At 53.3% G+C, this 17,365-nt stretch overlaps 1 protein-coding gene across 8 annotated transcripts in view; it reads left to right on the top strand.

The window, feature by feature from the left end:
• Positions 1–17,365, top strand: part of URGCP (upregulator of cell proliferation) — a 62,851-nt gene that overhangs the window by 24,416 nt on the left and 21,070 nt on the right. For 2 of the 8 annotated variants that reach the window (XM_047695569.1, XM_047695567.1), the window contains exon 1: positions 6,398–6,750. The exons of 1 other annotated variant lie outside the window; for it this stretch is intronic. In XM_047695569.1, the coding sequence (XP_047551525.1) occupies positions 6,737–6,750 (14 nt within the window). In that variant the 5' untranslated portion in view covers positions 6,398–6,736. 5 more of the 8 variants (XM_047695574.1, XM_047695576.1, XM_047695572.1 and 2 more) reach the window with 5 other exon arrangements.

Here is a 17,365-nt window from a genome sequence, read left to right as displayed (position 1 = left end):
CCGGGCTCAATCCCAGGACCCCGGGATCATTGACCTGAGCGGAAGGTGGACGCTTAACCTACTGAGTCACCCAGGTGCCCTGTATATTTGTTTTCATGCCAGTATCTTGCTGTTTTGATTACTGTAGCTCTATAATATATTTTTAAATCAGGAAGTGTGATGCCTCCAGTTTTTTCTTGCTCAAAATTTGCTTTGGCCACTCAAAGTCTTTTGTGGTTCCAAATGAATTCTAGGATTGGTTTTTCTACTTCGATAAAAAATGCCATTTGTATTTTTTTTTGGGTTGAATTGAAATTGTAGATCACTTTGAGTAATTAACTTTAACAATATTAATTCTTGGGGCACCTGGGTGGCTCAGTGGGTTAAGCCTCTGCCTTCAGCACGGGTCATGATCCCAGGGTCCTGGGATCGAGCCCCACATCGGGTTCTCTGCTTGGTGGGGAGCCTGCTTCCTCCTCTCTCTCTGCCTGCCTCTCTGCCTACTTGTAATCTCTGTCTGTCAAATAAATAAATAAAATCTTAAAAAAAAACAAAATTAATTCTTTTGTTCAATGAACATGAAATGTCGTTCCATTTATTTGTGTCTAATTTCTTTCATCACTGTTTTATACATTTCCATGTACAAGTCTCTTAACGCCTTAGTTTATTCCTAAGTGTTTTATTGTTTTGACGCTATTGTAAATGAGACTATTTTCTTAAATTCCTTTTTGGAAATATTGTTTGTGTATAGAAATGCAACTGATTTTTGTATGTGGATTTTTACTGCATCCATTTATTTTAAATTGGTGTGTGTGTGTGGTCTTTAGTCTTTCTACGTAGAAGATCATGTCTTCTGTAAACAGAGATAATTTTACTTCTTTCTGATTTGGATATCTTTTATTTATTTCTTTTTTCTTACTTAATTATCCTGTCTCGGACTTACAGTACTATGTCGAATAGGAGAAGCAAGAGTGGGCATTCTTGCCTTGTTTCACGCGCTAGAGGCCAAGCTTTTTCATCACTGACTACAGTGTTACTGTGGGCTTCTTGTCAACAGCCTCTCTTGTGTTGAGGTAACGTCCTTCTGTACCTGTTTTGTTGAGAGTTTTTACCATGAAAGGGTGTTGAGTTTTGTAAACTGCTTTTCGGAAGCTATTTCAATGATCGTGTGATTTTTATCCTCCAGTCTGCTAATAGGGTGAATCCCATTGATTGATTTGCACAATTTGAACCATCCTTGCACCCGGGGATAAGTCCTCCCTAGTCATGGTGTACTTTTAATGTGCTGTGTAAACCAGCTCGCTGGAGTTTTGTCGAGGATTTATCATCCAAGTTCATCAGGGATAATTATTTTTGTTCTCTCACTTAGCTTCTTTAAGAAAATGATTTTGAGTTCTTCGTCAAGTAGTTCATGGGTTTCTGCTTCCTCAGCTTTACTAGGCTTCTCTGTGGTGTCATTATTCATGATCTTTCTAGCTTAGTGTTGGTGTCTGCACATTTGAAGCTGTTACCCCTTCCTGTTCTTACTGGCTGCCTCTGGGAGGGACACCTGTCTGAGAGCGTGGCCGGAGATTCAGAGTGTGCTGGCCGATGGGTCTCTGGACGGACCTACTACTGAGGTCTTCGGACGCGCCAGCTGCAGGCGTCCGCAGGAGCATGGCCTGCTGTCGCCGTCCCAATGGGTTTTGCATGGTGACTTTTCACGGGCAACTTTTCTGAATTCGCCTATCAGGTATTATAGGGTTTTTATTGTTGGTGCTTTTTTTTTTTTTTTTGGTGTGGAATTTTTGGGACTTTGTACATATAAGATCACGTTACCTACAGAGATAATTTTACTTTTTCTTTTCCAGTTTGGGAGCCTTTTATTTCTTTTCCTAGCCTAATTGATCTGACTAGGACTTCTGGTACTGTGTTGAACAGAAGTGGCAAAAGTGAGCATCCTTTTCTTGTTTCTAATTTTTGGGAACAACTTACGGGCTTTCACCATCGAGTATGGTGTTAACCCTGGGTTGTTAAATGTGGTCTTTATTGTGTTGAAGAGGTTTCCATCTGCTCCTGGTTTGAGTGTTTTTGTCATGAATGTTGTTGAATTTTGTCAAATGTCTTTTCTGCATACATTGAGATAATCATGTACTTTTTCTAAACCCTTCATTGTGTTAATGTAATATATTACACTGATCACTTCGTGTGTATGGCATCATCCTTGCATCCCAGGAATAAATCCTGCTTTATTGGATTATTGACAATTATTGACAATCCTGCTTGGTCATTGTATATAGTCCTTTTTCTGGGTTCTGTTTGCTAGTATCTTGTTGAGGACTTTCGTATCGGGGGGAACTAAGGGAGACTGGTCTGTCGCCTTCTCTTAGGGTCTTTGGCTTTAGTATCAGGAGTGATGCTGATCTCATGCTCTTTAATATTCTCGAAGAGTTAGAGAATTAATGTTATTATTTAAATGTTTTGCAGAATTCACCACTGAGGCCGTCTGGTCCACACTTTTCCTTGCTGGAAGGCTTTTTGTTTACTATGTCAATGTCTAGTTATCGACCTCTTCAGATTTTGCTATTTCTTCATTCTGTAGTTGACTGTGTTTCCAGGAAATCAGTTTTTTTCACTTAGGTGATGCAGTTTGTTGGTGTACAATCATCTGTAGTATTCTCTTAGAGTTATTTTTATTTTGGTACAATCAGTAGTAATGTCCCTAATTTCATTTCTGGTTTTAGTGATGTAGGTCTTCTGTTCTTTTCTGTGAGTTTAGCTGAAAGTTTGTTCATTTTGATCTTTTCAAAGAAGCAGCTTTTTATTCCATTGGTTTTTTTTCTATTTTGCTATTCATTTTGTTTTTCTCTTTTCTAGTCTTTATTATTTCCTTGCTGTTGCTAGCTTTTGGATGGTGTGCTCTGCATTTTCTCCCCCCTTTGGCGCATACAGATTTTTCTTCTTTTATGACAGAGATTTACACGTATACAATTCCCTCTTAGCTCTGTTTTCATTGTATCACATGTTTTACTCTTCCTATTTTTGTTGAGGTATTTCCTAGTTTCCCTTGTGATTTATTCTTTAATTTGTCAGTTGTTTATAGTGTGTTGCTTAATTTCCACATACTTGTGAATTTTCCTGTTTTATATTTTTGACGTCAGTTTCATTCTGTTGTGATAAGAAAAGATATTTTGAATAATTGATCTAGCATTGTTTAAATTATTAAGACTTGTTTTGTGGCCTGACACGTGGTCTCTCGGGGAGGATGTTCCGTCCGCACTTGAGAAGGATGCGTGTCCTGCCGCTGCGGAGTGCGGTGTTCTCTGCGTCTGCGGGCATCCGGTCTGCGGGATGGCTCAGCTTCTCTGTTTGCTTCCTGATCTTCTGCCGGTTGTCCTGTCTCCTGCAGGAGGTGACTAGTGAAGTATCTGAGTTTTATTACAGAACTAATTTCCCCTCGGTTCTGTGAATATCTGCTTTCTATATATTGGGGCTCTTTATTTGGTGCATTTATGTTTATAATTGCTGTCTTGGTGAATTGACTATTTTAAAAAATATATCATGTCTTCATCTCTTGTAACAGTTTAACAAAATCTGTTTTGTCTAGGTAGCTTGCCCAACTTTCTTGGTTACTGTGTGCACGGAACACCTTTTACCATCCTTCCACTGCCAGTCATTTTCTGTCTGTAGACTCAAGGTGAGTCTCTTATAGACAGTGTGTATTTGGGTTATTTTTTAAAACCCATTCTGCCAATCTCTGCCTTTTAATTGGACAACTTAATCCATTCACATTGAAATAGTTACTGATAAGGAGGAAATTACTACTGCCATTTTGCCTTTTTTAAAAAAATTATTATTTTTTTCTTAGAGCATTGTCTCTCTTCTCTTGCTGCCTTATTTCTGGTTAGCTAACTTTTTGTAATGACATGTTTTGATTCCCTTCAAATATAGACTCTTCTATATATTGTATAGAGATTTTCTTTGTGGATACCAGGGGGATTGCAGATAACACCCTAAAGTTACATCAGTCCAATTTTATAATTTTTTAAAAAGATTTTATTTATTTATTTATTTATTTGTCAGAGAGAGAGAGAGAGAGAGAACACGCACAAACAGGCAGAGCGGCAGGCAGAGGCGGAGAGAGAAGCAGACTCCCTGAGGAGCAACAAGCCCGATGTGGGACTCGGTCCCAGGACCCTGGGATCATGGCCTGAGCCAAAGGCAGTGGCTTAACCAACCGAGCCACCCAGGCGTCCCTATGACAGTACATTTTTAATGACTTGAACACCTCAACTACATACAAAAACTCTGTACTTTACAGTCATTTCTCCTTCAAGTTATTAATATCACAAATTACATTTTTATACCTTGTGCCCAATAATGTACTTTTTTTTTTTTTTTAAGATTTTATTTATTTGTCAGAGAGAGAGCGCACACACAAGCAGGCAGAGAGGCAGGCAGAGGTGGAGAGAGAAGCAGACTCCCTAAGGAGCAACGAGCCCAATGTGGGACTCGGTCCCAGGACCCTGGGATCATAACCTGAGCCAAAGGCAGACGATTCACTGACTAAGCCACCCAGGTGCCCCCCGGTAATATATATTTATAACATAATTATTTGTATGAATTTGTCTTTTAAGCCCCATTGCAAATAAAAAGTGGAGTTACTACCAAAATTAAAATTTTGGTTTTTGTATTCACCCATATCTTTATATTTATGATGGATCTTTACACCATCAACCTGCTGTGAGTTATGGTCTGGCATTACGTCGTTTCAGTCTGATGGACTCCCTTATGCGGCCTGTCCAAGGCAATAAGTCTGTGGGGCCTGGGAAACAGGGTCCTATCTGCGGAAGGCCAAGAGCACCACTGCCCTGGGGAAGGGGCAAGGCAATGCGCGTGAAAACGCCAGAAACCTTCCTGCAACCGTGGACGTGTCTGTTTCCTGCCGGAGCGCTTGGTTGGTTGGTGTTGGTCTATGGTGTTAGAGCAGCTACAGAATTAGTTCAGCAGGTTCAGGCTGTTTTCTTCACTTTTCTGTGGGGAAATGAGAGGTTGGAACTTCCTAGTTTGCCATTTTGCCAAAATACTGGTTTTTAACCTATCAAATTGGCAACAAAAGAAACTGTTAAATTTATAGAACAAGTTTTGGGAAACTGGTACTATCAGTGTTGGAGAGTGTGCTGGGAGAGTAATCTGTGTGTATGAATGTGCGGGTACGGGTATGTAGCATATGCGTGTGTGCGTGTGTGTGTGCGTGTGTGTTATATACTATCTGAAAAGACTTAAAATGCTGATGTCATCTGACCTAGAAATTCAACTCCTACAAACTCGGCCTGAGGAAATACTCATGGGTGAATACTGGATGACATCCTCATGGATGGGGAAATTATTTGCTGTCCACGTTTCATATAATCATGCCTACCGGCAGCAATATTTATGTCCACCCATCGGGGCTGGTTAAAACATGATCATCCACCGGGCACAGAAATGGCGCATGAGCACTAAAACTCATGAGGAAGAGTATTTCAGTGAACTTATATTTCGTTATTTTTTAGAAATATATTTTAAAATCAATTAAGTTGATTTAAAAAAATTATCACTCCAGTAGCAATCATTACTGCCTTGAAGCAGGCCATTTAGCAGTATCCCCTTCCCCAAACTTTTCCTAACCCTGGTCCTCTTGGATTTATTCCCAATCCGTGTCTCCCAGCTCTGTGGCTTTACTTAGCTGACTTTACAGAGCATTAATTACCTGCTGAACTTAACGCAGCAATTTCTTTTTTTTCCCCAAGCATTTTTATTTTATTTATTTATTTATTCAGTGTTCCAAGGTTCATTGTTTATGCACCACACCCAGTGCTCCATGCAATCCCTGTCCTCCTTAACACCTACCACCAGGCTCACCCAACCCCCCACTCCCCTCCCCTCTGAAACCCTCCGTTTATTTCTCAGAGTCCACAGTCTCTCATGCTTCATCTCCCTCTGATTTCCCCAACTCACTTCTCTTCTCCATCTCCCCATGTCCTCCGTGTTATTCCTTATGCTCCACCAGTAAGTGATACCCCCTAGGAACCCGGACTCCTGACTACTGCTGAATAACACAACGTAAGGGGGGATCCAAGTGCCACACAGTGCTTGGGGCTGAACAGTGTTAATTTTATCCAGATTTTACAAGGGGGTGACTGGCTCAGAGAGGCCAGCGATTCGTGTAAGACAGCACAGCAATAGCACGGTAACTGCCGGCTGCAGAGCAGTGACCACGCCGCTCTCCTGGGCTGAAGGAAAGGCTCTTCTTAGGGAAATCAAACTCCTCCGGTAGGGAGTGTCGACTTCACCCGGTCCCGCCGCTGATCCGTGGCCCCGGGGCAGGTTTTCGGCCGGTTTGGTCCCGTGGCACCTCTCCCGGAGTCCTGGCCTGCGGGCACCTGGGCAGGTGGGCCAGCGGGCGGGTCAGGGCTGCAGGCCGCCGCGGCCGCCCCCGCTCCCGGGGCCGACGCTGCCCTGCCTGCCCCCCGCCGCCCCTCCCTTCGGCCGCTCGGGGCGACCCCGGGTGCTTCCCCGCGACCCCTCCGCCCCGGGTCCCTCCCCGGGCGCCCCCCAGACCCCGTCCCCGCCCCGCCGCCCCGGGCCCCTCCCCGAGCAAGGCCCCCGCCCCGCATCCCCGCCGCCCGGAGCGGCCCGGGCGGGTGGCCGTGGCCGGCGCGAGGCCCCTCCCCGGCGGAGGCGCTCGGCGCGGAGGAAGCGGAGGCGGCGGCAGCGCGGAGACCTCGCCGCGCTGATGGCGTCGCCGGGGTGAGTGCGGCGCTCGGGCCGCGCAGGAGAGGGGGCTGCGGGCCGCGCGGCGGGGGCCCCCGGGTGCAGGTGCGGCCACCGTCCCCCGACCCCCGCCGCAGGCCCCCCCCCCGGACCCCCGCCCGCCGGGCCCCGCGGCCCTCCCGCCGACCTTGGGCGGGCGCGGCCGGGCGGGGGGCGCGGGGGGCGCGGGCCGAGGCCGCGGGGCTTGGCCGGGGGCGGGGGCGGGGGTGGGGGCGGGGAGGGCGGGCGCGACCCGGGGTCCTGGGAGCCGCTGGGCCCCGAGCGCCCGGTGCCCGGCCGGCGCCCCCGCCCTGCCCTGCGCAGCTGTTTTCCACTTGCTCGCGGGGGAGCGGACACGGGGCTCTCCCCCGGGGGCGAAGCCCGAGGGTCCCCGAAGGTCGCGCGCGAGGGCAGGGTGAGGCCGCGCGCCCGCCAGGCGGGGGTTGCGGGTCGGGACACGGGCCGGCCGGGCCGCGGGCCGCTAGGGGGACAGCCCGGGTCTGACATCACCGTCTTCCACGGCCTGGGCCTCGGCGCTAAAATGTGCTTTCTTTAGGAAAACATGGTGACACACACCGAGCTTGTCATTTCTGAAAAAATCCTTTCTTGCAAAATAAAACCTCAGCCATTAATTATAATTAGTTTTTGCTTCCATAATCTAACTAGTCATGCGAGCTGGAGACGACAGTCCACAGAGGAGGGAAATGCGTCTCAAGGTCATTGCTTCAGCCGGTGAGATTCTCGTGGCACTACTGCGCGCCCGGAGGGTCTTGGAGGCCGTGGCTGTGGGAGCAGGTCCTCTGGGGTAGAGAGGGCCGGAGCCCCGCCTCTCGCTGGGGAGACTTGGCTGTGCCCCCCCCAACCCCAGCTGGCGCTGCCCACGGCCTTCATGACCCTGGCTGGGTCATGGGCATTCCCACCTGCCTGCAGGCTTTCCAGTCTGGGGAGCTCTGGTCACAAAGTACCCAGTACTTTGAGCTCATAAATAGAATAAACACTTGGCCCATCCCTCAGAAGGCCAGACTGACTGAACAGGAGTTCAAGGTCCCATCCTGTCCCTGCCCCTCTTGTCAGGTAAGTGGGAGGCGGGGTGGCCAGGCAGCCACCAGATGTCTGAGCCCGTGTGGGGCTGCCCTGAGGCATGTCCGATGCGATGGTGCCTTTCGTCCAGACACACGACTTAGTAGACCTGGCTCAGAGGTGGCCTTATGGTGGGCTGCTATGAGCCCGCAGGGCCTATGCGGCGTCCCTGTAGTAGGTGGCGTCCATGGCAATTTGGTATAGTTCTGTTGTGAGTGACCCCATGAGTCTGCAGGTGGTGTTCAGCTGTGACGCTGTGATGCGTGCTCATGGGAAAGCTGAAGTCACTGAACTTTCAGTGTCCTCTGCTCCATTTTACAGAGAGAACTGTGCACTGTGGCATATGACTAAGGCACATATGCATTTGGGGACAGTCCATAGGTCCACCGTGTAACCCTGTCTACACTGCAGGTTTCACTGGTAGGGCAGAGTCCAGCCAGGAAGACCCAACTTCCTGCGACTTTGTAGCCTGTCTCCGCCGACGCGCAGATGCTCGGCTTCCCGGACCTGCACTGCGGGAGCAAGGCTGAGCTTCGGGGCGGGGATGGGGTGGGTTCTGTGATTTCTGCTGGGCCATGCACGGAGGAGCCTCTGACTCTGGTGTTCTTTCCCCTGTGAATCACTGTGGGGGACCTGGGAAGGACAGGGGAGGCCCTGACTGATGTGCTGGGCATTAGGCACAAGGGCCTGGCCAGGAGCAAGGCCTCAAAGGGAAAGATATGGTGCGGGTGACCCACAGTCCAGTGGAGTTTGGGGCTACATAGAGACGAGGCTGCTGGACCAGACTGTGGGACCTGGCCCGGTGTGTGGGCTCCCTGCCCGCCGTTATCAGAGGGGGAGTCCCTGTGACAGCAGCCTGGAGGGCGGGAGAGATGGAGCTGGGGGACCTGCCCGCCGTTTGGGAGGGGGAGTCCCTGTGACAGCAGCCTGGAGGGCGGGAGAGATGGAGCTGGGGGACCTGCCCGCCGTTTGGGAGGGGGAGTCCCTGTGACAGCAGCCTGGAGGGCGGGAGAGATGGAGCTGGGGGACCTGCTTTTGTCAGCCGTGTCCTGTGAGCCTCCAGGCTTGTGTCCTGTGCTCTGTGCCTCCGTGTCAGGGCTACGCCGCTTCTGCGGCCCGTGTGTGCTCATCCCAGCCCCTGTTCCCTGCCCCATGGCTTCATGGCTTGAAATGTTGTCTGAGTCAGAGGTTCTTAACCCTGGGGGCCATGACTCACTGGTGGGCTTCTGGGGTTCCTGTGTCCCCTGAAAGGGCACGGTGTAGGGGGTTGGCGTGTGTGTTTCTGGGACCGGGTCCGCAGCCCATCTGAAGGGGCTCAACCTCAGCGTCCTCACCGCCTCCGTCCACACCCTCCTGGAGTACAGGTCGCAAGACTGGAGTACCTGGGCTCAATAAATACATTTTTCAGATAGTTTTTTAAAGATTTATTTATTTATTTGAGAGAGAGAGAGCGCGCGAGCGTGTGCCCATGAGCTGGGGGGAGCAGCAGGGGGAGAGGGAGGAGCAGGCCCCTTGCCCAGCAGGGAACCTGAACCAGGACTCCACCCCGGACCCTGGGATCCTGACCTGAGCCAAAGGCGGATGCCTGACTGACCAGCTGAGCCACCCAGGTGCCCCCATTTTTCAGATTGTTAATGGTAGGTAATTTAAAAAACAAAAAGCCATAAAACAAAATAAAAACCAGATGTAATCTGATTTTCCACAGATAGCACTTCTGCAGTCATGGTATATTTCTAGTTGGGCTGTACTCTGACAGAGGGAGCCTTCCAGACACAGCTGGGGCGTCCGGGTGTCCCTGCCGCCCGTCTCAGCCAGGCAAGCAGTCTGACATTTTCCTCTGCATTTACAGGTTCTGTTTTTTCTTTGCTCTGTCCCGCACCCCAGCTTTTTCCTTTGTTCCGGTCAGATAGACATTGTGAGGTTTGCCGTCTGTACAGCGTGTTTGTTCGGGTTTTACTGGAATGCTGTCATGCAGCTCCGCGGCTTGCTTGGTTCCCGCGGTGGGGTGGTTTCCGTTCTCCCCGCGGCAGAACGAGGACCAGCTCTCCCTAACTTTTGACATTTATGGACTATTGTGCAGCATGGCCCCATTACGTAGCCACAGCGTTTCTAGTTTTCTCTGTGAAATAATGCTGCACGTTGTCTCTCCCTCTGGACGTGCGCAAGAATTGGATGTTGGGGCTGGGGGCCTGTCTCTTTCAGTTGATCCTACTGAAGTGTCCTCATGGGGGGCTGGGGGGGTGTTGCAGACTTGAAGGGCTCTCTCTGCCTCCCAACACCCGACGTTAGTCTTGAAAAGTCTCGCCCGTCTGATGGAATTATTGAGGTAAGAACTAGGAATCCTCGCTCCCCTCATCTTTAAAGATGGGCACTTCCTGCCTGACCTCTTGTGTTCCCTCAGCCGAGTCCATGCCAGGGTCTTTGGTCCCGTGGTTGCCATCAGGGCCTCGCCGTCGCCGTCCCCTCTGGTTTTTGTTTCTGGAAGGAACCCAGTGAAGCCTGCCCTCCGACAAGCGGGGTGAGCGAGTGCCCTGGAGGCCCGCCCCCCTTCCTGGCAGCTGAGGGTGACCCTACCGTACACCAGACATGTACGAGTACCGAGGACTGTGTTTTTGTTTTTTTTTTTTTTAAGATTTTGTTTATTTGTCAGAGATCACAAGTAGACAGAGAGGCAGGCAGAGAGAGAGGGGGAAGCAGGCTCCCCGCGGAGCAGAGAGCCCGATGTGGGGCTCGATCCCAGGACCCTGAGATCATGACCTGAGCCGAAGGCAGAGGCTTAACCCACTGAGCCACTCAGGGGTCCCCTGAGGACCGTCTTAACCGTGTTTGACCTTCCTGCCCACGAGGACGCTCTCCTGACCCTGTCATTTGGTGGTGAAGGAAGGGATCCTGGCCTTTGCCTCCTGGGAAGGGTTTAGCTCTCCCGCCAGAGCCTGGTCTGGTCCAAGTGGGCTCCTCACACTGGCTGGAGGCCCAGGGGACGGGAGGGGAAGACTGGGGTAGAGACGCTGGGGTTCTCAGACCAGGGAACCACCCCATTAGCCATGACTGCGGTTGTGTTAAATGTGGTTACTGAGACAGTAATCTTGGTTCTCTGTGTGTGCTGTCATGTGTCTGGGGCGCGCTCCAGGTGGAGCCCACGTCAGAACGAGCTCACACGGTTTGCTGGAGGAGGAAGCTGGATTCGCAGGGTGTCCGAGGCTCCGATTAGCATTTCACAGGGACGCCTGGAGATGGACCAGCGCGCGGCTCCCACCTGGGGTTCCCAGACCTGCCTGCCCGGTTCACTGGGCTCGTTCTGTCAGGCTCTCTGCGTTGTGATGTTTTGTGAAATTGTTAGTTGCCTTATTTATTTTTAATTTTTTAAAGGTTGTATTTATTTATTTGAGACATAGAGTGAGTGAGAGAGAGAGCTCGAGCAGGCAGGCAGAGAGAGAGGGAGAAGCAGGCTCCCGGCTGAGCAGAGAGCCCGATGCAGGACTCGATCCCAGGACCCTGAGATCGTGACCTGAGCCGAAGGCAGACACTTAACTCACTGAGCCACCCAGGCGCCCCCAGTTGCCTTATTTTTAAAAACGAGTTATATGCACATGGTACAGATTTCAAAAGGCGGAAAAGGGACTTACGTGGAGATGCAAGCTGGTCGCAGTCTGGGCACGGCAGGGTGCTATGTCCCCTCATTTGTTTTAAGCCCAGAATGTGTTTTGGAGAGGACTTTTCTTGGCATTTTCTCATGGATTTGTAGTTCCTTGTATGTGGAGGAAATGAGCCCTTGTCATTTGTGTTACGAATACTTTTCCTCAGACTTGCGCTTGCCTTGTGACTCTAAAGCCTTCCTGACTCTGAGTTTTAGGCTTTGACGTCTCCCTCCAGGGCATGTTTCCTTTTCCAGTCTGCACCTTAAGTCCAGTCGGTACTCATTTTGGAGAAGCGAGAGGCCAGGATCTGCCTTTATTTTCCAGGTTCTTTTTTTTTTTTTTTTTTTTTTAAAGGATTTTATTTATTTATTTGAGTAGAGAGTGCACAAGCGCGGGGTGGGGGGGTGGCAGGCAGAGGGAGAGGGAGAAGCAGGCTCTCCTCTGAGCAGGGATCCCGATGTGGACTCCATCCCAGGAGACTGAGACCATGACCTGAGCCCAAGGCAGACGCTTCACCGACGCAGCCCCCCAGATGGCCCTGTTTTCCCAGGTTCTTATGCCTGAATGACCCCAGACACTGAGTCCCTGGGCCGGAGATGAGCTTCCTGGCTGACAGGGGAGCATGTCTCTCTGTGACGGAGCTGCATCTCGTGAGCCAGGCCCACAGCCTTGATTTCTGGCCACCCGTCCTGTGTTCTCCTCTCCGCAGGCTTTGTCCTCTTTCTGTTCTGTTTCAGTATTTTCCCGATTGTTGTTATACACATATTTCTCCACAGAGTCATCTTACCTGTTTTTCAGCGTGGATGCATCTGTAAGAGTCTTCCCCGGCCTCTCTAACCTTCTGCTAGTCTACGGGGTGGCAGCAGGGTTTTGATAATTTTATTTGCAAATAGACCTGGAAAACCGCCTGCCATAATGAGGAGAATTTGGGGAGCCGGGGACACACAAGTAGTCCCTTTATGAGGGCTCCCAGCCCATCCGTGCCAGCCGCAAGGTTGCCCGCCTGCAGCCTTCCCACCTGTGGCTTTCTTACACCTGCCCCACCCTGTGTGGGTGCCTCGGGGCTGCCCCCCCACCCCACCCTGGCCCCCCAGGCTGCCATCCCTGGGGCTGACCCTGCCACCTTCGCTCTCCCAGTGCCAGACAAGCCTGTCGTCTGCGCTCAGCTCACCCTCCAGAGCAGAAGTGAGTCTTGCCTGTGGCCAGGAAGTGTCCGTCTTACCCGGCCTGTCTGCTGCCGGGGCCCTGCCTCCCGCTGGCGCTGACCCCTGGCCCCCGCTGCGCCCGCGCTCTCCGGTGGTGCCCCCTGCTCTGGGAGCCCCCCGCCCCATACCCGCAGCAGTCCGTTCCCCTGCGCCCCAGCCCAGGCTGTGGTTAAAACTTGGGTGGTGGTGTGCTCCTCGGAGCTCTCCCCGACTCCTAGGGAGTTTCCTAGCAGGGAGTAACGTGCACGTAAAACCGCGAACACTGGCTGCCTTGTATGAACCCGCTTCCCCTGCGCATCTCTCCAGACGCTCGGTGACCCGGGGAGGTGTGTGGGGGGGTGGGGAACAGCCAGCCTTGGCCCAGAGGTCGTCCGGGTGTGCTCCATGGGTATAACCAGCTCTAGTGGAGGCTCCCGGAGATCAGGCAGAGTTTTAGGCCTCCCCTTGCTCGGTGGCCCACACGGTGGGAGCCCAGGACAAAGCCTCGTGGGGACACGCCATTCCTGTCCTGGGAAGACGCTCAGCTTGCTGTGCTGGGCTGAGGTTGCCCCGGGCCCACCGCGAGGACAGCAGTGTGCGACACCTGGGGCTGTCCTGGGGGGGGTGTGTGTCTTTCTCAGGGTGCAGGCTCCCCTGTGCTGCGGAGGGGTTCCTGCTGCAGAAAAGCAGGAGGGCAGCAGGAGGCGCTCTGGCCAGCGTGCTCCCTGCTCGCTCCAGCACGTGTGGGGGCGACGCTGCCAGGCTACAGGGTCCTTGTGTCCTACCTGTGCTGTGTCATCTGACCTTCTCTTGTGTCCCCCACCGCCCTGCCCGGTGCCCTGCGGGGCAGCCTTGTCGCCGACGTTTTCTCAGCCAGGCCCGCCACTGCACAGTCACCCTGCTGCTGTGGGACAGCCTCTGGTTTGGGCTTGGCTGTCGTTCCCGGTTAACTCCTGTCCCCTCCCAAACGAATGTTGAAATCCTAACCCCTGGTACTGTGAATGTGACCGTTTCTGGAAGTAGGCCCTTTGCAGATGTGATGAGGTAAAATGAGGCCAGACTGGGTTGGGTGGGCCCTCCCCTCCCCCAGTGCCCGGTGTCCGTACCAGAGGCAGAGAAGAGACGCAGACAGAGGCAGGGGCGAATCCCCCTGCCCGGAGCCACGCGCCGCCGTGTCAGTGGCTGGAGATGTGGCTGGGCGGCGTGAGGACCCCCTCAGTTCCGGGTGCTGGGAGTTGGAGGTGTCGGCCGGTGGGTGCCTCCTGCAGGCTCTGAGGGCCAGTGTGCTCCCGCCTCTCTGCTGGCTTCTGGTGGCTGCCGGCGATCCTGGGCAATCCCGGGACTGGAGAGGCCGTGACTCTGCTGTATTGTGTTTTTCTCCCTGTGCGTCTGCCCACACTCGCCTCTGCCCGTGATACCAGCAGTTGGATCGGGGCCCACCCTGCCCACCATCATCTGATCTTAATTTAACTAATCACATCTACAAAGACCCTATTTCCAAACAAGGCCGTGTTCGCTGTACTGGGGTTAGGACTTGGACATATCTTCTCAGGGGTCACGTTTCAACCCACAGCACACACCAGGCTGGTTTAAAAGTTCAGTACCGTCCAGTGGGCTTTCTGGGCAGAGCACTTGGCTGCAGGTCTTATCTTGTTTCGGGGTGGTAATGGGATGGGGGTCCCGCCAGTGCCGAAGGAGGGGGTCCCCAGGCTCTCTCGTCGGCTGGCGTAGGCGCAGGGCAGGAGTGTAAGTGGTGGGTCTTCGAAGCTGCCGGCATCAAACAGCAAACATCCCGTCAGACCTTTTATTACCCAAAGCAATTCCTTGTCTGTCGCCGGCTGCATGACGGTCAGGGCCACTGCCCTTTTTGTCCTGCATCTTCCTGTCTGGGGTGGTTTTCTCTGTGTCCTCAGCACCAGCTGCTGAAGGGGCTGGGTCTGTCGCTGGGCATCAGCCCCGCTCACGAGGGTCAGACGGTTCGTTCTGGTCCCACGGCCCTGAGCTCTGCAGGGGCCGGTGTCTCTGTGGTCCGAGCCCGGAACATCGAGGTCCCTGGAATCGGAATCCCCAGGTGTAGGTGGAAAAGTCCTGTAGGCCGAGCTGCTGGGCGGACGGACGAGTACAGGATGCCCAGCCGCGCCCCCCGGGAGACGTGGCCAGTGAGGCCGCCGAGTTGCCCGGGCCCCCCTTGCCCCTGCAGGCCCGAAGGGAGCCTTCGAAGGGCGCAGGCCGGAACGTGCGCTCACTGATTTAGTGAGGAAGAGCCGCTAGACGCTCGGGGTGCTCGGGGCCGTGGGCAGGTCACCCCTTGTCCGTGCGCGGAGACCCCCAGGTCTGGTCAGCATCACGGTGGGTCTCTGTGCCCCCAGCGTCCGGCAGGACTGAGCTGGGCTCCGTGTCTGGCTCTGCACTGTGCTCGCATTGCACGAAAAGACTGACCCCTCCGCGGGGCTCCCTTCAGTCTAGGGGACGGAGGGCCTTAGGGAAGCCGGAGGCTAGAGTCAGTGGCCAGAAGGAGTGACAGCAACGTGACTGGATGAGAGGGGGAGAGGACTGATTAACATGGTGAGTCATTTTCAAAATGGCAAAGGCATTTTCTTGCTACTTTTCTGTATTTTGTATTTGTCTTATTTGTGGGTCAGAAAAGATACTAGTGATAGTAGTGGTTCTGCAGGCCTGCTTTGTGGAAAGCCCCCGGGGCTGCGTCCAGGGCTCCGGTGAGCGCACTTGGCCCCCCAGGCTTGGCCGCAGGCCGGGGAGCTGGGCTGGGAGCGGGTAGACGGTCTGATTGTCAGGACTCTTGTGATTACTGACTACAAGTGCAAGTCCCCTAAAATCTCTCTGAGTCTTAGAATTAACGGGCCTGGAGGGAACCAGAAGACTCATGTGTGGGTCTGGCGGGGCGGTGTCGGGCAAGGACAGTTTGGGTCTTACCGTCATCTGTTCAGAGCGCCATCACCAGGCCCGTGGGCCGGGCATCTTCAGCGACAGGAGGTGGTTTCCCACCGTCCTGGAGGCTGGACACCCCCATGGCCGTGTGGGCAGCTTTGGGTTCTCCTGAGGCCTCTCTCAGTCCTGTGGGACCCCCTGCCACCGGCTCCCACCCCCACTACACACGCTGCCGTGCTGTGGTTGCTGGTGACAGACGGGGGGGTCCCGTGAGCAGCTCCAGCCTAGCATTCCAATGGCAAGAGTCTGGGTCACCACCTGTCTGTGCGGCCGACCGGTTGCAAATCACAGGTTCCCGTGACCCCTCCTTAGGTTCCATGAATTTGCCGGCGTGACCCACAGAACTCAGGGAAATATTTTCGTTACCAGATGACCCTTCTAACAGGATGTGGCTCAGGAATGGCCCGAGGGGAGCTGTGCATGGGGCGAGTCTGTCGGAAGGGGCAGGGGGGCCTCCGAGCCCTCTGGGAGCCCGCTGCTCACCGGCTCTCGTGTGCACCGACCGGAAGCTTCGGAGCCCTGTCCCCCCGGGGTCTGATGGGGGCTTCGTGACACGGGCACGCTCTCTTGACTCATTGGCCACCGGTGACTGTTGATTGATGCCCGGACGTGGGGGGAGGTGGGACTGAAAATGCCAAGTGCACAGTTGGCTCCCCGGGCAGTGTGCCCTGTCCTTCGGTACTTGCACAACTCACATTTAGGAGCTGTGTGCCAGAAAGGGGGACAAAGACCCGATGTCACAGGCCCCCTCTCCAGATCCGGGATATCGGGGGCCAGGGTTTCCTCACTGTGGTCTGGGTATAGTTCAGGCCGTGCTAGCGTTGCAGGTGGAGTCATCGTCAAGCAGACAGCATGGGACAAAGCTGGGCCTCTGCTGTCCCCTGCCAGGCTGGGCCCTGCATGGGGCTCACAGCTCAGGGATGCGATTGTGCCTGGCCTTTGCTGCTGCTGGGCGGAATTCTGTGTGCGCGTCAATGAGCTTGTGCAAGCTCAGCCCGTCCCTGCGACACTGTCACCTGCGTGCTCTCCTGCGTGGGAAGCGGTGGGTTGGGTTTCAGCTTCCGTCCAGGGAGCCCGTGTGCTGGGGGGGTGGGTGGCTAGTGATGTGTGTGCGGTCGCCAGGCCAGGCAGCCTCTGCTCTGGGGCTAGTTTTAACCTGTTGTCCTGTTGTCTCTTTTTAAGGGTTTTTTTTCTTACTACAAAAGCGATGAGTATTTCTCATTTTTTAATCAGCGTCAGGGTCTGAGTGCTGCTTAGTGCTGTGCACTGGACAGGGGCTGAAAGCCATGAACACAGTGATCGTGGCGGGTGGAGGACGAGGCACCCAGAGAACATGCCGGAAGAGCCAGCCGGGGCTCCGGGGTTTCCCCCGGGAGGGTGGATTTCATATGTTTTGCTGCAGAATTAAAGGGGAGCTGGGTCGCTGTGTCCATGCGGGTCCTTGCATGGGTTCGGGGTCTGCGCGGTGCAAGAGGCCGCGGAGAAGCCGGTGTCCTCGGGGCACCCGCACGTCTCTCTCTGACCCAGACCCTGCTCCCTGCATCCTTCTCGTCGCTCTTCCAGTCTTAACCAGTCAACGCTTCCTTCTGCATGAAGAAACGCAAACAGGACAGAATAAACCCATGTGCCTGCCACCCACTATTACAATTCTACAATTTTTATGAAAATAATTGGTACCTAAAGCTGAATTATAAAAATAACAGGCTTCCTATGCGGAGTGCGTCTTGCTGGTGTTCTCACTTACACTCTCACTTCCCATCC

Source organism: Lutra lutra, chromosome 11 (assembly GCF_902655055.1).
Source record: "Lutra lutra chromosome 11, mLutLut1.2, whole genome shotgun sequence".
Classification (NCBI taxonomy): Eukaryota; Metazoa; Chordata; class Mammalia; order Carnivora; family Mustelidae; genus Lutra; species Lutra lutra.
This window is presented reverse-complemented; position numbering and strand designations above follow the sequence as displayed.